This window comes from Zosterops lateralis (genome assembly GCF_965231275.1).
Source record: "Zosterops lateralis genome assembly, chromosome: 7".
In the NCBI taxonomy this organism is placed as follows: Eukaryota; Metazoa; Chordata; class Aves; order Passeriformes; family Zosteropidae; genus Zosterops; species Zosterops lateralis.
Genome location: NC_139767.1, coordinates 17,465,977 through 17,490,018, shown reverse-complemented (window position 1 = coordinate 17,490,018; position 24,042 = coordinate 17,465,977). Strand labels below are relative to the sequence as shown.

Genomic DNA, 24,042 nt, shown 5'->3' with positions numbered 1-24,042 from the left:
AAGCTTATTAAATTCTGAACACGAGTCTGTAAAGAGAGAGAAAAAAACCTCAACACATTAGCACGTTTGGTCTTAGTGCTGACATGTAGTCCATGCACTGTTATATTGTGGGTACTGAAATAGTTGCATTTCTGTCCAGTGAGTTGGTGCATTTGAACTCTTTCTTAAGTAAAAGATGAAAATGAATTTTGGTCTATTGCTAGAGGTGACTGAAGATTCATTTAGCATTAGGAACTTTTTTCCCAGTGAAAAATCATATTTGAAATGGAAAAATGGCACATCTGGAGGGAGAAGAAAAAGATGGGGGGCTCACCTTGACAGCAGCCTCTGAACCTCCTTCTTTAAAATCTTCATATTTCATTACTTCAGCCATAATGAATCCCTTTTCAAAATCTGTGTGAATCTTCCCTGCTGCCTGAGGAGCCTTCGTCCCTTTCTGACCAGAAGAAAATTAATTGCATTTAAGAAGATTGATTGCAGGAAAGAGGTTTCTCCTTTTTTATATTCTTTCAGGTTCTGCTGAAACTTTGTTTCATATCAGCTAAAATGTCACACATGCAGCTGGGTGATCCTCAATACTGGGACACAGACAGTGCCTTCGTCACAGATAAACCAACCGACATTAAAGAACAGCAGCTTTGTTTTCCCTAATAGGTATCAACAGCAGTATTGATTTTGGAAGCTATGACTGTGTTTTGTTGTGAGATTTGCTTTGACCCCTAGCTTTCTACACAGAAAGTGAGGAAGATAAAGATTTTTAAATAACTTTAAAATCTGAATTACTCAAGACTTTCACTTCCATCCAAATAATTTCAATTAAAGATAACATTCATGGTGAGCAACATTTGCAATGAGAAATGACATGAATATCAAGCCGTACACATTAGCTTATTTTTATTTCAGAATAATTTTAGTAAGTTTGATATAGAACAAACTGAGTATTCTTACCAAAACACTGACAACTGAATCACAAAAAAATAAAAAATCACAGACAACTATACAATGATTTAAGTTTATGCAATAGAGGAGAATGCATTATAGCTGCATGCTTTAAATTACAAGGACATACATTCTGTGCACATACAACCATGGAGAGAAATTTGAGCAATAATGGTGACCTAAAGGCTGCTTAATAAAGCATGTTAAAGTGCTAAGGAGTCTGACACTGTAAAGCACAGTTTTTACAATAAAAGATGTATTGGGTTAATATGGCTACTCACTGATGCTTACCTGACTAAATATCTTTGCACATTAAATCAAAGATACTCACAATCAGTCTTAAGATAAACCAGCTTTCAAATTTTCTAATAAAGAGCAAGCACTTCTCCTACCGAAAACAGTGGAATTTCACAATGTGCTTTTAAAAACTATGGCAAGAATCAGAACAACAAAACTCCTGCTTTTATATTATTTTGGTTGCTATTATTTTAGTAAGCAGTTATCAGGTAAACAGAGATGAGAAGAAAAACCTAAAAAACCCCCACACATGCTTACAAGAAGATAAGTTTAATGTGCTAAAACACATACACAAACATCTGTAGAAGTACTATTAAAAATATAAATTTACAGGAAATTATGTTGATTAATGAAAACAAATTAATTCCAGTGAATGAAATTAAATACAGCACTGAAACTCATTCCACAGCCCTAAATACACTGATGCAAAAAAACAGAACCGCAAAGACTGAACTGCACCTCCAAAAGTTGACACTTGTACTTTTTAAGATAAGAGTTTGCAACTGTACACATTCCAAAATATTTTTTCAATATTGATCTTTGTATTATAACATATTTACATTCAAAGGCAAACCATTACAGCTCAGCCCTTCCTGTCCTCTGGGAATAAATTAGTTGATGTCCATGGCTATAACCATTCTACATCAATATTTAAAATACATAATATCATTTTAGGCATTACATAAGTTCCCAGATAAACATATAAAACTACCAAAATAAACTAGGTCTAAATCCTAAAGTCAGTAAAAGACCTGAATTACTGCACACTGATTTTAGGATTTGAAGCCCAACTGTGTATCCACGAGGAATATAATGACGTTATATTGCTTTTATTGCTGAAAATGTAATCCCAGCAAAGCACAGGAGGAATGAACCATCCGCAACCCAAACAAACTTAGTGAATACAAAATGAAAAGCAACATCAATTTCACTGCAGACAAACCCAGTCACACAGATTAAGCAAGCACAATACTGGTACGTCTTATCTCTGACCACAGGAGGAGGGTAGACAGATTCTACAGGATGAAGAAATTCAGACTATGTAATAGGCAGAATCAATTGTTACCTGCCTCAATCAATGCAGCTCCACTTTCACTGTTCAGCAGCTCACAAATAATTAAAGTTATCCTGGACAAAAACCTCATCTGTAATGACTAGCTAACCGCCACCATGACAAACTTCAAAGTCAGTGATATCAATCTGAATTCAATAGTGTGGAACTGGATATAGCTGATGAATAAGTATGAATCTTACCCTGATGGTCCATGCACGCACTTCATCTGGGCCTGCAGTGAAAAAGTATTCTAGTTGGAGTGCTGCATATCCAGCCTTAATGATCTTTGCTAAAGCACTGAAAAAAAAAAAAAAAAAAGGGGGGGGGGGAAGGAATCCAATTCATTCAGCATATACACATAAAACAGCTAAATGTGCCAAGTAATCAATTTATGTGGATAGACATCACATATTTTGAAGATATCATGTCTACTTTTAAACAGAACAATAATTGCAGTAGCCTTTCACTTTGAACTCTCTTCAGAAAAACTACTTTTTTACTGCAAAACCATAAAGATAGTATTTTGATTTGTTTATTTGGCAGGCTACAGAAACACGGGATAAATATAAATCACCCTATCAGGCAGCACTCTTGTCTCATGCAATTTTCAGGACTCCAGGTCATGAAAACGTATCTGTTTGACTGAAATTCAATATTGAAACAATTTATTATAGTTCTTCAGAAAATTATGGCAAAATTTTCTCCACTGTCCTTATTCCCTGTGGATGACGAAACAGTTTTGGTGATCGTTCCTTCTCAAAAATATACATAACTAATACCTATGTTATAATTAAAACACTGTACAGAGATGACAGATGACAGTTAAAAACTTAATTTAAAATAAATCTTTTCACTCTGTCTCATGGTAAAGAAAGGAGAAGATTCTCTCTTTATAATGGTAATTACTCTGTCATTTATTATTCTATCAGCGCAAGCAATTAAATTACTGCAAGGAAATAGTTGATAATAAAGTGTAGGGAAAATGAATGCTAATTAACCTTTGTGTCATGTTCTCTTCCAGATACTTCTGTTTCTCCTCAGCACTCATATCTTGCAACTTGAGTTCCAAGGCCCCACTAAAAGGAATGACCAAAGCACCCGGGTCGTGCTTGTCCACCCACTCTTTAATTTTTATCAACCTGTAGACAACAAAGGGCACAACATTATCTTGTAGTGCATGCATGGCTGTACCACATTCATTATTATCAAGTAGCACATACATATTCATAAGAATCGCACGGATTTATGATGCCATCTTTTTGTGTATTGCTTTCCAAGGTCAAGGCATTAACAGGCAGCAATTGCTTCAGGTGTACTCCATTAACATTTCACTGTTTCTTGGTTTCTGTTTGGCATTTCATCTATCAGAAATAGGCATAATTTGGGGCAATAACTAGTGTTTGGTAGAGGTTAAATACTTGCAATCTAAAAAGCGAATAAAACTTTCTGAGAGAAAAATGTACTTAGAAGAATTATATTTATCAAATGTAGTAAAATTGAGGGCCTTCAGTTTTTTCTGACTTTTTTCTTTTTAATTAAAAAAAAAAAAGTATCTCAGTAGCTAAGACTGGTGATATTAGCAGACAGAAAAGAACACTACTACACTCCTATATAGCAAGCTCCATCTGCTTTTTCTGCATATTGATCTTGGAGTATGCCACAGTTGATCAGGACCATGTTTCTACTGTTTTTTCCCACCTTTCTACTGTTGTCCCAGGACAAAGCTTCTGGCTACTATACTATGATTATTTTTAAATAAAGAAAAATAATCACTATTCATCTTCAATAACTGGCAGCATTTACAATAGTTTGCTGTTCATAAATTTTTTTAGTTGAATGAAACAACAAATTCAGAGCTACAAACTTACAGTGTTGGTTTTTGAATGTTTATTACCCTACTGAAGTTAACAGAACTGGCAGCCTCCTGGCAGCCAGGAAGGCCAAACCCTGTCCTGGGGTGCACCAGGCACAGCATCGCCAGCCAGGCAAGGGATGTGATTGCCTCACTCTGCCCTGGGGCAGCCTCACCTCAAGTGCTGGGGGCAGTTCTGAGTGACACAACGTAAGAAGGTAACAAAGCCCTTACAGAGTGTCCAAAGGAGGGTAACAGAGATGGTGAAGGCTTTGAGGTGAAGCTGTGTGAGGAGCAGCTGAAGGTACTGGGTCTGCTCAGCCTGGAGGAGACCGAGGGGAGACCTCGGTGCAGTTACAGTTTCTTTGTGAGGGTGAGAGGAGGGGCAGCTCTGATCTCTTCTCTCTGGTGACCAGCGACAGAACCCAAGGGAATGGCCTGAAGTTGTGTCAGGAGAAGCTTGGGTTAGGTGTTTGAAAAAGTTTCTTCACCCAGATGGACAATGCTCTCAAGCACATGATGTGACTCGTGGGAATGTTCTGTGCAGGGTCAGGAGCTGGACTCAATGATTCTTGTAGTTCCCTTCCAACTCAGAATATTCTGTGGTTTTGTGAAAACTTTAGAGCAGTAGATGGTGTTTAAAAAAAATCTTTAAACGTTAGCACCATATTCATGACTGCAAGTATTTACTGTAAGTTTAAGAGAGACATTTATAAATTACCTGGGAGGAGTTCACTACTGTTAATAGGACACTACTTCTTAACAGGTATGAATGGTAAGAATGACAGCTCTATGCTCAGCAAGCAAACACAGGAGCCATGGGAATACTTCCTGTACATGAATAATCAAATTACAATCCACAGTACTTTGGGTGCCAGTGATGTTTCAGACCTGAAGCACCCACCATACAGCACAGGGCTTTATGCTTGCCGAGTTCTTTTTCTTAGTCCTGCTAATCTGCAAGATTTAGACTAAGGTTTTAGCTGCTATTATACTAAAGTGCTTTGAAACTGTGGCCTGCAAACCTTTAAATAATCAATGCAAATGTCACTTCAGAAAAAAATGAACTGAACCACAAGTTCATCAACACACATTTGTCAAAGAAAATAGCAGGGGATCAGAGCTATTATGAGATTAAGTGCATGGCCGACTGAGTAGGGTTTTAGATGGGACAAAGAATATAGAAGTTCACTCAACAGTTTTCACACGTTTGTTATATAAGGCTGGTCTTCTATCACTTACTTATGTAAATACCCCATCAATGTTTTTCAATCCTCATTATACTAATCTTTTCTTGCTTCCAGTTATCCAGTGAAAACATGGTCTAGTATCCAGGACTGATACTGAAACACTATTGCCTTCAAAAACATCTGAACTGAAAATCACAATTAAGATGTGTTTCTCAATGTGACATTGACATTTAACAGCATTTCTAAAACTAACATTTGTAGTTAACTGATTTATTTTGGCTAAAAAATTGGGTATTGAAGTTGAGAGCTTATAAATGCCAACATTTTACAGAAAATATATCTCAAAATGAATCTACAATTCATAAGTGTACTTCAACCTATGTGTGTACATCCTTTATCAATACCTGTTTAAGGAATTATCTGACACTGGTCTCTAGACTCATTAAATAATGTGCCAAGTAAAGAAAGGTGGAATGAAATGTGTAAACTTGAAAAAGTGAAATGAGCATGAAAGTACTGTCAAAAATTGGATTCAAATTCTATTTGGTAAATATGGTCATCATAACTAAAAAACTAAGAACTATTGTGGAACAACAAGATAAGAAATAATTACTTTGGCTAAAACACCAATTCAGAATAATAATAGTCTTAGACTGTCATTTTAACAGCTTTTCTATTGAGTCCTTAGAGGGATTATTTGCATTCCTCAGGTATTCTATTGTACGATTCAGATGAATAAAGACTTACAAATCATTCCTCTACCGCCAGTGTGAGACTTTGATCCAGTGAATACACCATTGTACCTTAACTATAATTGGCAAAAAACCTGACAGTGTAGAGCATCACAAGCTTAATAACAAAGGAGAATATCTCAAAGTGTTGACAGACGATCTTCATAATGCAGGAGCAGAGCTGGTACATTTTAGCAATAAATGAGCACCGAGGTCTAAAGGTCTCTGAAGTGACTGACATCAGACCTGCTACAGCCTCACCAAAAGAATAAGATACTGCATCCCACTCTGTACAGACAGTCAGGTTCTCTGCCCGAGTCTTTTACTTTTGTGACTTTCAATGTCACAGGAATTACTAAAAAGTACCAAGGAACTCCTCTAAATGTGATCAAAATAAAGAAAAAAAACCAAAAAAAGTAAACACTCAAATATAAATATTGATATATTTCAAACCCACGTTTCCCACAAAGTAGAATGCTTAACTAATAATCAATAACATAATAGTGCACGATTGCCTTCCTGTTAGGGATAACCAAGTGTGCCAAACAGAACAAAATGCTCTTAACAAATGGTAACAATTAATGTCAAAGTCTGTTTTATTTGAGGACATAATTTTTCCAAGGAAAATTACGTATGTCCATAAAAGGACAGCAACAGCACATTCATTTCAGGCCTTTTTTAAGATAAGCAAATCCTGGAGTATCTCTCCGTTATTTCATGCTATACTTGAAAATGAATAATGAAGAGTATTGGATTTTACGCTTAAAGACTTCTGACACTTAAAAACCACCACTGCACACTAAAATGTAACAAAATGAAAAGTAAAAAACCAAAAAGTAGAACTGGCAGCACCAATGACCATGATTAACAGCTGAAACTACTTTAAGAAACAAGGAACTGCTCGAGATGAAAACCGTTCTTAACAAAGTAAACCAAAACCTAAGTGAAAACAGTGTAACAGCGTGGGATTTCTGCAGCATCCAATGGACTTTCCCCACTGGGGTAGCTTGGTTCCTCCCTTCCCTGTGGAGAGAAGTGTGCCAACAGCAACTACAGAGGGTTCCTCATTCGAAGTATGATTAATGCCAGAAAACAGACAAAATATCTTTTCTGGAAAAAAATACAGACTCAAGAGACAGCAAGACATCCATTCATTCCATAATAACAAGCAGAAAAGCATATTGTGATTGTGTAAAAGCCTGACACAAGAACAAAACCAAGGCAAGTGCAAAACCAGACCTCATCAACTTGCAAGCAAAGGCAGTACTCAAAACTCTGATCAGTGAAAACACTGAAGAGGAATTTAGATGCTCATTTCCACCTAACACTGGGACTGTTGTTTGATAAGGACATAAGGAATATCAGCAGCATTATCAGCATATCTATGTAAATCACAGGTGCCAGTGACTTCAAGTGCAGATGGATCAGAACAACTACCAGAGTTAACTCCTGATCTTTAAATCAGGATGCAGAAGACCTTGGAGAAAGGTTTAAAAATGAGGGCACTTCACTGAGAAGGCCAATAAGCAAAGGGCACCAGAAACGAGAGTTGTACAGAAGGGGGTGCCTTCACTTTAAGATGGTGATGCTTACTGAGGCAGAAAAAAACCAAAACCTGCAGCCAACCAAAATAAAAAGGTATAAAAGTTGCAGAATGTACATTACCTACAAATCAATATTTGAGAGAGTTTCACATGAGAGATCCAGCTGGGAACAGACACAGAGTTCAGATAGAAATCTGAAGTAGTGATGGAAGAGAGAAGCTGCAGAGAAAGCTTAAGCTCAGTGGACACCTGCAAGACAAGATGATCTGAAAAACTGACCCCTGAGAAGAAAGGTGATTTGTGAAAGCATGCTTTTGTACAAGCAAGACCAAAAAAACCATCAAACTAATGGAAGAGAAACAATCCTATCTCTGTTCTACACCTGAACTATGAGTGGAAAATGGCAGAAACAAAAGAGCATGGCTGGGAAAAAGAAAATATCAGGCAGCACAAGAAGGAAAGAAACAAATGTAGGTAAGGTTAAACCAAATGACCAAAATTTACAGAAGATTGAAAAAAAAGATCCACAGATAGGAATGAGAACAAGAGGAGTTAGAAATTCCTACAGGCTCTTCCTGTTGGCAGTTCTGAGCAAAACTGATTTTTAAAGGCTTCTAAACTCAATCTGTTTAGTGCTTGCTCCCTATTGTTTAAGTTTTCCATAGGTGGAGCCTAAGCCATCTTTATTTTAGTTAAACTGAGCCTATAGGCTGTGGACTGAGAATATACACTCCCTATTTATATCTTTAAAAATTTAGGTAGTTTTTATTTTGAGCTCTCCTTGTAAGCCATGTATTACTTCTAACTTTGAACCTTTTTCTTTGGACTCTCTTCAACTGGTCTAAAAGTTCCTGAAAGCACACAGCACCTGATGCATTTCTCAGAGCTTTCAATAATACTATCTTATAAACATTAAAAATAGCTAGAGGATTAACTCGTTTTTCAGGTGATTTTCCTGCTTATTAAACCCAGTCTAGCATTTGCTTTTTTGTGACAGCACTGCAACATTAGCTCATGCTCAGGTTATAACTTATTGCGTGACCCCATTTGACTAGCTATTCTTAATACTATGTTTGCATAGTTAATTATTCCTGTATAAAATCCTTCTCAGGAGTTGCACCGTGGCTATTTTTTCCTAATGATTTATTCTACTTCATGAGAAGCTCCTAAGTTCTATTTTGTTCTGCGCATACATGGGCATGTCCTAGATTGGGGGTCATCCAGAGATTTAGCAAGAGTGCTCACCATCCAGCTCATTAAAGGAAATACATAACAGTATTCAATCAGTAGCTGCTTCTGCAGATCTCATAATGAGATATCCTTTGTTTGGAAAGTATACCACTGATAACCATGGTCTGTGTATTATCTTCCAACCAGTCTTGTACATTCAACTTCCAGTAGTTTCCATCTAGCCAATATTTCCTATCTTGTTTATGAGAATGTTGTACGGCACTAAAACCTTTAAAAGCTTAATAAAAATCCCAATATGCAGTATATCTTTTTGCTATATGCAAGACCATGAAATTTACCACAAACAAAATATTAGACTCACTTGACAATCTAGACAAATAATAAACTGTCAACATTAATTTGTGAAGAGAACTGGGGTGCTTTTAGGGGATTAAAAATTGTTGAATTGTTTCAACATTTTTCTTGAAATTAAAGGAAAAATCATTGACTTAAAAATGTCTTGTTTCTTCTCTCCTCTCTGTGGATTTCTTTTGTCTTTTGAAGGTTTCAAATGAAACCACAAATTATCTAAAAATTATGATGAGTTAGGCAAGAATTGTTTCTTTTACCACATCCCAAAATTGTGATGAGCACTAGGTTTAGTTCATTTGGTAGGATGGGGGAGGAAGACCTAACCTGAGACCTAACGCCAGTACTGCATGACATAGAGTCTAGGTCATGTCCTTCCCTTCTGTTCTGGTAGTGTGCACAGACTCCACGGAGATCAGGTCCCACTGTTCTCAGTGCTGTGCACAGATGAGGATAATATGTAGATGTATTCTTACAGAGATCAGAAACAGTCACAGCTTAAGTAAGCTTTCATTCCAAATTTCTACAATTAATGAAGGATGGGATGGCAAAAATAACAGAACTAACATATATAATGACTCTGCATCACAGAAATAGTCTGTGGCAGAAGTGAAGAAGGGGAAGAGGAAAGCACAGGTGGTTGTCACTCTGCTGTATTGGAGCATCATGCTCTAACACGCTATTGCTTCCTGCCTTTCCCTGAGTATCCCTTTCTTCTTGCAGGAAAAAGGATGACTAAACAGGAAAACATTAAGGAGTAAAAAGGTATGTTCTTCCTCACCATGTTAAGTTTTTTATGAAGATGACAAATCTACAGAAGGTTTGGGAGTACCTGTTACAGACCTCGACAACCACGTCTCAAATCATCAGTGGTGCTTATAAGTTTATTTTTTTTATTCCCTGTTCCCAGATGGCCAGATGAAACACTGCAATCCTTCAATTTCAAAAAGCCCTTTCCCAGCCCTCACCTGCAGATGCTTCCTAGTAACAGTTCAGACCAAAAGCACTGCCACCACACACTGGGCTGCTCTCTGGCCAAGAGCCTCCTCTCAGCTCCTCAGGACAAGAGCTTGAGCAACTCGGTACTGCATTTATCCTGCACATCCTGAATGCTTTAAGCCCCTCAATACCTTCCCATAGTTCCAAGTCCATATCACTTCCAATATTTAGTCACAGCATCCACCTGAACCTCACAAGAGGCCAACGGGGAGAACCCATCTCATATGTTAGGTATCACTCCCATCTCCTAACAGATCAACTTGAGCCTCGAAAGAGGAAGTGGAAGAGCCCTTGAAATTCTATACCTTTTAAGGACTTGCCACACATCCCATGATCACAGGAATTTTAAGACAGAATGGGTACATGAAGTATCTCATTCTACCAGATCCAGATTTCACATTTTTAAACTTCATTGTAATTTCAACTTACACTGTATCAAAAAAAGAAACACAGAGGTTCTGGACCAATACTGTCATTTGACATTTATTACGGACCGGTTTATAACGCCTTTAACATTATCCTTTGAAACATAAGTAATCCCAGGCTCTCTGCCTCATGTGTCAAAGCAAGTTCTTCCAAAGCCTTGATGTCTATCATGGTCATTATCTTAAATCCCCAATAATTCTGCAAAATAATTTGTTAGACGGGGCGACTAGTATTGCACCTAGTCTTAGGTGCAACTTATTCAAGTTATGTGCAACTTACGCAAGTTGCATCCCAGACTTCAAAGAAACATTTTCAGAACCTGAACATCAGCTTCTCATCCCATTCCTTACCTGTCCAGATGTTATACTTGCTTTTCTGCTACCAGCTGCAGCCCATGGAGCAGGGCCCCTACCAGCACTCCCTGTAGGCACACTCAAGGTGTTCACCAACAAAAATAATCCAGTAAAAAAACAGCTTTTGGAGGGAGAATTTAGTTTTTTCATAGCTCCCCTCTCCAGCCATTGCCTTTTAAGATGGACCACTTTCCCACATATCCTTAGAACTGGTTGTGTCAATATAACTGAAGGGTGCTGCAGGAACAGATGAAGGCTACTAAGGACGGGATGTTTTAAGTTAGCCTATCACCCAAAAAACACCAATGCCATGGAGCAGGTTCAATCAGGAATTTCATTATTTATTACTGAACAATACTTATAAATGGCAGGACTCCTGAGTGAAAAATATCTCACATGAGATCACTTATAAATGGATTCTTCCAGGCAGAAAACACTGGCTTTTAAACACTGGAATTTAAAAAATCAAGGCAATATTCTGAAAATCCCTATCTTGAGGCCACTTTATGCCCTCAAGATATAGTTCTGTTAACAAACTAACATAATATGGTAGTAGCAGAGGGTTCTCAGCTTACCTGGTCTAGAGAGCTACCCAGAGACACTGGCTGCTTAATGATATGCTAAAGACATAAGGACACAATGCTTCACTGACAAATTTGTAGATATGATCAACCACTTTTTAAATGTATTTCATATAAAGACTTAGCTTAACTGACATGAAACTTTTTTGGATTGCAAGATGTGGGAGCTGTGAAAAAAAAAAATACCAGAGAACACGAACTTGTAAATCAAATACAGACAGTAGTAAATGGACAAAATATTTCTGTATCTAGGAGAAATAAAGCATGCATAACAGAAAAATAAATTTTATGGCCTACAATCACTTTGAATTTAAAAATACCAAGATGGTAGAAAGACAAAGAAGTAAAATAATTCAGGATTACTCTTTCTGCTGATGTATACATGTACATAGCTCCTAGTAAGGAATGATGTTTTCCTTGCATAATACAACTTACATAATCTAACAAAAAGTCAGTCAAGGTAATCCTATTTTAAACATTTGTAAGAAGCATCATTCATGAAGAATAAAGGTCTTAAAATTCATTTTTATAACATTCATTTCTGATCCAAATTTCAAGACTGTAGTAATATCTCTACCCAAATTATGGTCCCCACTAAGGCAATTGAAATAAATTATAAATTGGTATAAACCAAAATCAATTATGACCTAAACATAAGGAAAGTGGTACTACACTGTCACTGCGGCACCTGCTGGCATGTGAAAGGTTTATAGTCTCGCTTTCCTTGGTCTGCCAATTGTGAACACTAATTCTGTCTTAACCGAAAAGACAAAAAAGAGCCTGTTGCAAGGATGAAGAACAGTCAAGACTGAACTACTGACGAACCCACACAACAACAGAGACTGCAACAATCTGCATATTACATTTCCTAGTTATGGGCACAACAAGCCCTACTTCAGCACATATGCTTTGGACCAGAAAGAGCTTTTAAAGTCACACCTTGCTATTCTTTCTGCTATCATTTATAAAATGCATAGTTTAGAGCAGCTACCTTGAAAACGATAACAAAATAATTTAACAATTACTCATCCATAAATTATAGCAGAAGGAGTAAATCTCAGTCACAAGACTTCCATGCAAATTGATGATGACTGAGATACTATTACAGATTAGTAGAAGGAGTTCCTATTCCATAGTCAGGCTTATGCTATAGCATGATAATTTTAAGTTCTGTCTCTTGACAGGACTTTTTTATGTCATATGGAAAACTATTCTTGAGAGTCCTGTACAAAGTAAGAAAATTCATATCAATGATACTATTGTAATGTCTCAAATATATAAACTCATATAAAGTTATGAGCCATTCATAAATAGAGTATTGACAAAAAACCCCAAAGATGTGATGCCTTAACAACAGAAAGTTTACATTAAATACACAATGGACATCATAATTTTAAATGTATTAGTTATTTATTATTTATTAATTTAGTTTAATTCTTTTTTATACTATGTGCATGCAAGCAAAAAAAGAACATCTACAAAAAGATCCCATGTAAGGAAATAAATACATACTAATGATACTTGAAATAAGACACTATAAAGACTAATTGGCAATTTATTTCTTTATTGTTAAATTTAAATCCTGCAATGGGTAACACAAATACAGACTATGACATTACTAGTTTTGGCTTCCACTGAAGTTACACAACAATTTAATGAAATCTAAATAAACAGGGTCAGCATATTCTCCTCTAGTTCTCTTACTGAAATATCCTCTCCTTCTCACAAAAGATAGAGGGAAATGCCTTCCTCACTTCTCCAGAATTAGTGATCTCCAGATCCTGTGTGATCTTAATTGCAGAGCCTCTCCAGACCAAAGAATTCACATGAATGCTCTCTTCCTCTCTCTATCAGTTGCTAAAAATTATCCTAAGTATTAAAATTGTGAGAGTCAAATATTCCTACAATAAGAATATTTGATTTAAAATTATAAAACCTGCTTATTCCCCCCTGCACCCTTGGACCATTAACAAATACTTACTCACATTTTGTGATCACACAATACCACAATTCTATGTAGCAATTTCAACGAGATGAGTAAAAAGAAACACAGAAGCTCGTGACACTGGGCTAAGTTGTGGGGTTTTTGATGAAAAAAACATCAAACTTGCTATTAGGCTCAAATATGCTACTCGACAGAAGAGAAATTAACTTTGGCTTTATCCAGAGAAAGAACATCCCCTAAATGCTCAGTATAACAACAAAAGTGTTTAGTTGAATGGTTAATACTCAACATAGAACAACTCAAAGAATACAAGGCTTTATTTCAGACCCCTGATTTAGACACTTCATCTTGCTCTGCTCCCTATATAGTTAATGAAGTAGGAGGCTCTTCTGAAGGCAATTCAGAGTACTTAAATTAGGGCTCCCTTTCTCATTTTTTTCTTAAAGCATCTCCCATCTCCTCTTTTCATAGGCTGCTTTAGAAACTAATCCTCACCTTATATGCCTAAGACACTCACATAAAATTATGTGATGTGCCTTGGTCATGCCTCCTACTGATAAACTTACCCAAAATAATGTCTAATAAATACAACAGCATATACTGTACTGTCACATGAACATGTTCATGTCCGAGTAAGATGCTAAACGAGTTCAGGATTTTCACAGTGTGTAGAGATGCCTTGTATGAAATGTACTTCACTAATTTGAAAAGCTGTCACAAAAATGTCCAATTCCACAGACACAGTCTGTTTATCTGTCTAAACTACAGTGAAATGAAAAAAAAAATTAACCATGTCTGAATCATCTACTTAAACATACTTGTCCTAGGGGAGTAGTAACTTAGATTTTTTTCAGAAGCCAGAATAAGTATCTGGATCAGTGTCATGCTTCATTTATCTGACAGACTAAAGGATGCGTTAGGCACAGAGATTTTTAAGGCTGAAAATGGAATGACAAAGTAAATTTCTGTCAGAAGTAGATAATCTTATTCTGTGGGTGGGTGTGCACAAAACATTTTTATTCGCAAGTAAAAAACTAACATCTGATTTATTATAAAACTGATAACTTACCTATCTTAATTTTTGCATCAGTTATGCAATTAGGAAGCATTCAACACCCTCAGCAATTTCAACAATAAAAATCCAATTTAAGTGAAAAGAACTCCACCTTGAAGCACCATCACCAGTGTTGTGTGGTATGGTTTACCCCTAAAACACTAGCACTGACAATGGGATAGAGAAGTCAACATAACTTCAAGCAAGCTACTTTTATTTTTGTGACTTGGCCCAGAAACCATTTTTCAATAGAAAGACAGAACATAAGCCCAAAAACATAGTAATTCATGTTCAGTCTCTTCCAAGTAAAGAAAAAGCTCCATGTGTGGTGGCAAACATGATAGTTGTCAACATAAATGAAAATGTTCATGAATAAAAAACAGGCTGTTATAAAGAGCTAATTATAATATTACTATCAATTGCTAGCTTGTGCTTGCAAATCTTTCATATCATATAAATGCATTGTTTTTGACGTTTCTTTGTAGCTAAACATCACATCATTTCACTTTTTCAAAGTAGTTCAAACATGCATGGGATATACTATAAGGAATGTGATCTGATATACAGTTACACTGAAAAGAAAAACTATGACATAAATATGCAGTTAAAAATGTAAAACATTAATCATCTCCCAAGTAAAAAAAAAAAAAAAAAATCTAGACTTCTAGCAGCCTCAATAAAATGACTTCTACTTTCTGTATATTCATTCTTGCTATCCAAAACAGCAGTTGAAAACACTTCATGCAATTATGTGAGTGATGACTAAAATAATACATACTTCCACAGCACGACTGATATTGTGAATTATTCAACTTTCATTCAGATGCTTTCTTATCATTAGAAATGTTGTTTATTTGCTTCAAGCAATCACCTACACTCTTCTAGCACATAGGGTTTGAGAAATGTTTCAGTAACAATGAACACTTCAATGACATTTTCAATGAAAATCCCTGTTCTTATTTTAATGCTCATGTGTTTTCTTCTGTTTTAGAAGCAGCATAGAATTTAAGTTTGGAAAAGACCTGCTCAACAGGGAAGAGCCCTGTTGTAGTAAGTAACAGATGGTTATAAGTAGACCTAGTCAAAAGAAAAATACTAAAAAATCATACTGGGCAGTTATCCTGGGACATTATAGTCTATGCATTTCTCCACCAAAGAGTCACTTAATCAACATACACAATGCAATTTTAGTCTTAGTTTGGTTGAGTAATGACACCATCAAAGAAGAAATGATGACAGAAAATAACCTTGGGTAAACACAAGTAATTTGGTTTAAGGGAAAAAATAAAGCATGTCCTGATAAATTTATTCTCTCATTGATATGACATATGATTTTCTGTGCAGGAAAAATACATCTATAAAGTATTACATAGTGTGCTGTATGTAAAACTACTCATTCAGCTGGAGAAAAAGAGAAAGTGGATTTGTACAGACTGAGGACTGAGCAACGCACTGGACAGGGTAACAGGAGAACAAATTAGTCTTTTAGAGTACTAAATCAAACTTCACCAGGATCAAACTTAGGACTGATTGTGTTAAATACATTAATGACCTTGACACAAACATTAGTTGCATGCAAATTTTATGTTCAATACAGGAGCAGGAGACATTTTCCTCAAGGAAAGTCATCATCATCATCAACTGAAAGTGACATGGAAGGGAGATCACACTAGGTTAGTGTTCTTCAAAGCAATTCTAAGCCATCAGGACAATGCAACAGGGAAAAGGCAAATATCATCTACAGATCCTGCTGGAAATGCTTCCCTTTGCTTAACAGGATGCTTTACATCTGTATATCAGGTATTTCTGAAAGCATATGGAGCACTATGTGCAGCTGTGGTCAGCTAAATTCAGAACATGTCTAAGATTATTAGAGAGATGGGAACCTCAAGTAAATGACAGGGAGAGAGAAAATCGATACTGCCTGCTTTAAATAAGTACAGGAGATAAATACCAATTAGATAAGATACTATTTAGTCTACAGGAGAAAGCTGCCTGAACCACCAATGAAATAAGTCGGGCACTGAAAAAAATAAGCTAGAAATTAGCAGAACATTTTCAACCCAAGGCAGCAGCAAGGTTCTGTGAACTGCCTCCCAGTACTAGAGTGCAGAACAATCAGCTGCCGTTAAAAACAAAGCAAAACAAAACAAACCCACAACAAATCACCACCTTAATTAATTTATGGAAGTCATTACACTGTGTCGCTACCAACAATAACTGGTTCTATACTGAATGCAAAGGAGGGATTACAGTAATTTAGGGATTACCATATAGTTACAAGGAAGCACTACACTTTGTGAATTCAGAAGTACTTAAATGCTATGCAGAAATGCACAGAAAGACAAAGAGGTCTCAATTTCATACGAATCAAGTTCCTACACCTTTCGTAGGAACCAATGCCTTCACTGGGAAGAAGGCAGAAAGAACTCAACCCCCACATACTTGACTTGGCTAGTGCTGGCCAGCTGACCAGCAGCAGTAGGACTGTCAGACTGATGCTACCTGTATTCAGTGCCTGATGTCACTGCTTTTTAAAGAAGGAGCAACAATTCGGAATCACTGTCCTAAGGAAACAAGACTCAAAACTCCTGGACAACCAGACTTCATGAGGTCTGCTCTTCCAATAAAATGTACATAAAGTCAGAAGTAGCCCATTATAACCATACCTATTTATCAGTACCACTCACAGCATAGGTAGAGCAGAAAAGGTGGCTACGGTACTTGTATCATAGCTTGGCAGTAATTCATCTAAAAATCTGGATAAGGTACAATTGTTAAAATAGCACTAATAGTAGCACTGGACTTCATTAGACTAACCACTCAAATAAAAAAAAAATTAAGACCAGTGTAATTTTGAAGTGTGCAAAAACTGTAAATTAGTTTTTCCTACTTGATATCACAAACAGAGATCTAAAAGAGACAAAAGTAAAATCCAGTCTCTCATCACCAAATCTCCAGGCACGTGCCTTCCTTCTACAGCCCCACATTAGTATCGAGTTTTGCTCCAGAAAAAGGGAATTCTGTCAGGAGTCTCCTACCTACCCAACCCTACTACATCCTCAAGAGCAAGCTTGTCCTCTTCATGGAGTAGGGTTGGCCATAAAGGAAAGGTACATCCCTAAGCAGACAACCCTTTGGGGCAGGACACTGATTCTGAAGTGCACTGGCAACCTTCATTGTGACATTTCCTGACTTTGAAAGGTACCCCATTACAGCATTAAGACACTTAATATAGCAGCATATAATTTCCAATTTACAAAAAAGCAACCAATAAACATGCTGAATTCTAAACTGAATGTACTCATTAAATACCCATTACACAAACCTGTCTTTGAGCTAATGGAACTACAGTGAGCATCTGCGCCCCCCCCCCCCCCCCCCCCAACAGACTAGAAGCTGTTCTGCTGCAAGGTGTCACAGGTACTTGCTAAGAGCACAGAAGCAAAAAGACATAGTACCTCTGCATGTCATGCCATGGATTCCAAGGAGAAAAATCTACCAAGTACAGTCTCTTTTGATCCTTTTCCCTAAAATACTGCCACTTTCCCATCCAACAGTTCTTCATATTCTGTTGCTCACTCTGCTTTCTTTTCGCAGTGTTATTCTCCAGTCTTCAAAGCTTTCCATCCTGGCCCAACTGCTCTTTAGCAAGATGCTCCCAAATGTAACCCATAGAACTGACACTCCACTGACTTCACACCACCCTCCTAGCCTTGCTTTGGTCACTCCCATGCTCCTACTTCATTTTATCTCATTTGCAGGGTTACCAGTTCTGGCCCTGGTCACAGATCCACTTCCTGCTCAGCTTCCTTTATGCTTCAACACAGAGAGGTACATTTGAGATACTTCCAAATTTCTGCTAGGTCTGCTCAATTCTTAAATTTAGCAACAGCTGTTTCAAAGAAAAGTCCCTTAATCACTGTGTATTTCACAGTATTTAGCATTACATTAATCATCCACCACTGTACTTTCTTATAATTTTGTTTAAAAATAAATTGCACAAAACCTGACATTTTGAAATTTGTTCTGCACAAATCCAATGCATACTGATGATTTTTCCCACTAAAAAGTGGACAAAGTTGTTATGTAATAGACTGAAATAAACAAGGATCAGGTATAAAATACCAATCTAACAAAAACAAACAAACAATCCACCGTAGAGTTTAAGTACCAGAGACAATAAAGATATACCAGATAGATGCAGTAATATCTATTATAAAGAAATATTAACTATAGGCTCTTAAGTAAAGTCTAGAAAGGCACAGAGCAGATAGCTGTACTGTTTGTGCTTCCAACTATCAGATGAAATCCTGTCTTTACACAGAAGAAGGACGAAAAATTTGGAATCTAAATATAGCAATCTGAAACATAGTAACAGTAACCAATACTGTACCTTTCCTTGAAACAAAAACTTCTCTCTGAAAAAGATGCAGTTGACAATTTCTCTAGCACATTCATAACTATTGTATTTGTTCTTCTGGTACAAACCTGTGGAGCCTGCAACAAGAAATGCCAAGAGTGCAGAAGACTCCATATGACAATATTCTAGTTGAAGGTGTGCATGTCCTCAATTTTGCTTTTCACCACAAAGAAAGCCCAACTACACATTATGAATCAGTCAGAAAGAGAACATATTTTTTTTATGTTTTAATATAAATAATGCAAAGTATGGAACTTCACAGTGATGAGATGTCTAAACCAGAAGCATTTCCCCAGCTCTACAGCAGTTAGATTACATAATAATCCTTTACAGAGAAAGCTCTTATTGAATTTGAAAAAAAAACTTAGATGTTGCAATTTTCAGAAAAGCACCATGCTAAAAATGCATTCCACTCATTCGGAAGCAACCCAGATGCAGTACTATAGAAGCTAAAGGTACTGCTCAATGCAATGATTCATAGTTTCTCTAACAGGAAGATTCAGCAGTTTTCAGACGAGACCTTTATTCCCTCTCTGAATAAATGATGCCTGAAATTTTTATTCTTGTTCTAATGGAATTTCAATGGCCTTCACTGCAAATCTACTGGAAATTTTCGCATATTAAGTGGAAAAAATTAAATGATGTTAACCACATTTTAATGTGATTAAGGCTGACAGGGTCATTATTTCTGCTAATCACTCAGTTTAAAAAGCTCAAACAAAACTTTGTAGCAGCCAACGTTTTTTCTGTTTTTCTGTATGTCTGCTGTAGTTGAGAATTAAAGCCACTACTGAATATGAAACACAGCATATATCATAAAAGGATATATCAAATGTTTGCTGCAATTTGTACATGGATTTCATCATAATTAAAAATTTTAAAAAGGGGGGAATCATTCTTTCAGAATGTATAGCCCTTTACTTCTTTTGTCTTCCTCAATCAAAAGACAAAATAGAACATGGGAATACATATTTCTTTTCCTATAGGTCCTATTTGCTAGTGAACAAGAGAAAACATTTCTGCATGTCTTTACTGCGAACCAAAAGATATGTGTAATCACAGAAAATAATTTCTTAGAACATGTCTGTTAGACTCTGCAATAAGGAGTTCTGCTTATTACCCTTTGGCATAAGGAGTTCTGCTTATTACCCTTTGGCATAAGCTGGAAAACAGGCATAAAGAAGTAGAACAGAATGAGGAGCAAAGATTATATAGTTTTCAGAGTGTCTTGTAGTTCACTCACATGGAGGATCAACAACAGGACAGAAAATTAAGGAGACTGCTGTTCTGGTCACGGGCTCAGCTCGAGGGGCACAGACTTACAGGCAGCCCTCTTGCTCAAAGGTTTGGCACCGACAGCAGCAACTGTCAACAGAGCAACTCGCTGAGACCACAGAAGCTTTGAGGATGATTGCACAGGGCAGAAGGACTTCACTTAAAAAACAGACATAATTCCTCTTGCTCATACTACCAGAGGAAGGGATATGATGTTTCTGGGATTTGTGTTTTCTTAGGCTTGCATTTTTGGCCTTTTGAGGGATTACCATTTTCTGCAAAGATGACCACTAGTAACGCTTACTGCCTGCTTAATAATTAATACCACCCTCTGTGAATCATCATTTCCAGATGACCTGTACCTCTCATGCCATGTTATCTCTTTCCTCATAACCTCTAAATGTACAGATGATTAAAAAAAGGGGGGGGGGGGGGGGGGGGGGGGGAAGCATTGTAGCATTCATAATAATTTTTTTCTAGGTAAGCAACTTGCTTATACTTAAGTTACTTTGGAAGAGAAAGAAAGTGTGGACAGACTGATTCACACTGATCATTCCCATATGGTTCAATAGATATATTTCAACCTTACCGAATCACTAAAAACTGCTTCTTGAATTACTAAAAAAAAAAAAAAAAAAAAAAAAGTAAACAAGATCATTACCTTATTAACCTAAAGGTATGTGTAAAGGTATGTGAAATTTATCTGAAGATTTTATTTCCTTCCCACTCCTTGGCAAAGTATCTGAACAGAGATTGTTAGATCTACTTTATGATTACAACAAAAATGCAGAGTAAAAAAATGGTAATTAAGTCTTTTCCCATAAGACTTTACTTCTACTTTACTTCTTCATATCTCACATGTACTGCTAACTGTATTTCAACAGCCAGCAGTGTTTTTTCCTAACAAACATTTGCTTCACACCAGAGTACTTTCCATAACAAAAGTCCAATGACATTAGATGACTTACTATCAAGAACAAACTACATTAACGTCAATACATTACAGCTGTAGCTTGTGGTGTTCTAAAAAAGAAACGTTATTGGTATTGTTGCACTTTCTGGTTTTAGTGTGAAGCCATGCACTAGTGCATCAACTAACAACCCCACTGAATTCTTGTGCTCATCTAAGAAGGGACCCTGCTGAATGTCCTAATGCATCTTATTGTGAATCTTCAGCAAATAAAACTTCATGTATGAGCTCATGATGTGCTTTGCTGCTGGAAAGTCACAGGCTCTGTGGGAAGCTTTTTATCTTCCCAGCAGTCAGTTCTCTGAGAACATCAGTGCAGCTACTGTAGTTACCTGTAGATTACTTGTATTTTCTCACATCTGTGTCCAGCAATCTAAACCATGATGATAAAGGGTCATTAGGTTTTGAGTGAGGAAGGGGATGGACTAGACAATTTGCTCTGATAAGCTCCTTGTTGCGAGCGCCGGTTTAGAATGTGAAATGCGGGGTTATGCACATTCTCAACTCAAACGCCACTGCTCTCAGAGCACCAATTAAAAATCATGCTCAGCCCATCTCAAACTACATGAACACATCTTACCTGAAATTTTTACAATTAAAATATTGCAATAAACTAATTCTGTCATGGTAAGAAGGACATCAACTGTCTATTAGCCACAAAAGAATTCAGGTACAATTACTAAGATAACTGCTGTTTGGAGCACAGCAAAGCAATTTCCCACAGTGGGGCTTACAGTTCAATTTACCAGTTGGGCAAATATTTTACGCTCTGTAGTGGTCCCCAGAGTTAACAGTTACCTGTAACATTTGAGTAGTGTTATACTTGGAGAAAACTTTTTTCAACCTAAACAGGTGTTTCAGCTTTATCCCTTCACATGAATACAGATTTTTTTTTTCCCCAACCCTTTCCTAAGAACTCTTTTAAAGATTTTCATTTAACATTAAGTGTAAATTTAATGAAAGAGCCAATTTTTTTGTCTATTTTCCCAAGCTACTCACAATGAGATCTTGTAGGTTATCAGCTGCTTGGAAGAGGAATAAGAGAATAAGCACAATGTCACCTATAAAATTATGTTAATCCTCAAGTAACTTGATGAGGTGGTAACAGGCTTTTTTCCCTTCTTCTTTATGGGATATGCTTAACTCAGTAAAAAAATAGTAATAATAAAAAACCCTGAATCACATGAACTAAACAATAATCAAAGAAGGCTGCATTTTCATATGAAGCAAAACCAGATTATACCATGAATACAGTGTACAGTTCCAATGACACAGTCAGTGACAGAAGCTTCTAAAATATGTATCATGAATTTTTGTGTCAAACTGCAGTAAGTATCATGGTATTATGTTAGGCAACAGCTAAATACATGGAAATACAAATGAGCCATTAAATATTTCTTGGTCACTGTACAAGCCATCACAAGGAGTTCAGGGATTTAAGATTATGAAGAATATAATTCCTACACTTCCCTCTTCTTGAAATTAGAGTAAAATAATTACCATTCAAACACTAACTCATCAGCTTAGATAGTTCAAAAGGAATTTTCTCCACTGCCCTTGTAGAGATGATGATATCCTGCTATGTTGCTTTTGAGTCTTAATTTCAAGTCAGTGAAGAAAAACAGAATGCTGATACTTTACATAAAAAGGTCCATTTCCAAATTACAATAATTGTAACAATACATGAGCTCATAATGGAATTCCTAAGATTCAAAGACAGCATTTGAAAATGAGCTCTTTAATTTTATCACTTAATTTTATTTTAAACATATACATCTTCTAGTTCTGACTGCTGCAAGAGAACTAGCTATATACACAACACTTTCCTTTTTTTTTTAAATCACTCCATGGTCTTCAATGAAAATGCATCATTTTGAGAACATTAACAGTCTGCATTATCAGAAAAAATGAATCCTTAATAATTATTCATACACCAAGTAGCTGTAAACCTAAATCATTTCAGAAGACCTGAATGTGTCAAGAACTTTGACAATTATGACTGGAGCCAGGAAACTGTAGCACTGCAGAATTTCTTATGAATTTTTCTAGTTACTTTTTATAAATGCTGTCCTAGATGACAGCTTAATGTGTACCACATGCAATATTTATTCTTCTTCAGTGTCAGACTGTCTAGCCATCCAAGGGAATACAAAGAATGTCACTTATTAGGATAAAAGCACAAGGAAGGTAATCAAGGACATATGTAACATCAGCCAATCATGCCCTATTTCAACATCCTATTCCATTCATAACAGTTCAACAATTATTTGCTTACTGATAACTTGCTTTCAGGCTGTTTGTGTTCCCCATAATGGTGGTTTGCATTTATTTTGCTCTTTAGAATTGGACACTTGCTGCGCCATGCATGTTTGTCAAAACTTTCTATCTTCTGTCAGAAATAGCTTTAGCATATCAAACAATTTCTGTTTGTCAGAAATCAGTAATAGAACATTCTAGTTTCCTTCTATGTCAATAGGGTACTAACATAACTAGAGACCAGAAACAAATGGCTATTAGATGTCACACACTACTGCAAGACAGGCAGCTAAACCCATGTTTCTATTTACTGTGCTTTCACCATATAGCTGTGTCTTTATGAAAAGTCTAGTACGAAAATTAGACTCTGAATGGAATAGAAATGTACTTCAACAAGTCACTGTCTGAGCACAAAGACATTAACCTTGCTTTTTATCTTGAAAACTAAATTTTTTTACTAGACCTCCATGTCTCTTCACCATACTTTGATTTATTTATTTATTTTACCAAATGCCTATATGAAATACTTGTAGACATCTTATCTGCTGATTCGAATCTATATGATGGATCAAATAATGAAAAAATGTTACTGCACAAAGACAAGTAGAGACAGA

The 24,042-nt window shown here is 36.4% G+C and overlaps 1 protein-coding gene across 1 annotated transcript in view; it reads right to left on the bottom strand.

Moving 5' to 3' along the window:
* OLA1 (Obg like ATPase 1) overlaps window positions 1-24,042 on the bottom strand; it is a 94,378-nt gene that overhangs the window by 4,115 nt on the left and 66,221 nt on the right. The window contains exons 8-10 of the mRNA XM_083865113.1: window positions 3,289-3,429; window positions 2,491-2,587; window positions 314-436 (exon numbers count right to left, since the gene is read on the bottom strand). Coding sequence (XP_083721239.1) covers window positions 314-436; window positions 2,491-2,587; window positions 3,289-3,429 — 361 coding nt within the window. The remainder of the gene's footprint in view (window positions 1-313; window positions 437-2,490; window positions 2,588-3,288; window positions 3,430-24,042) is intronic.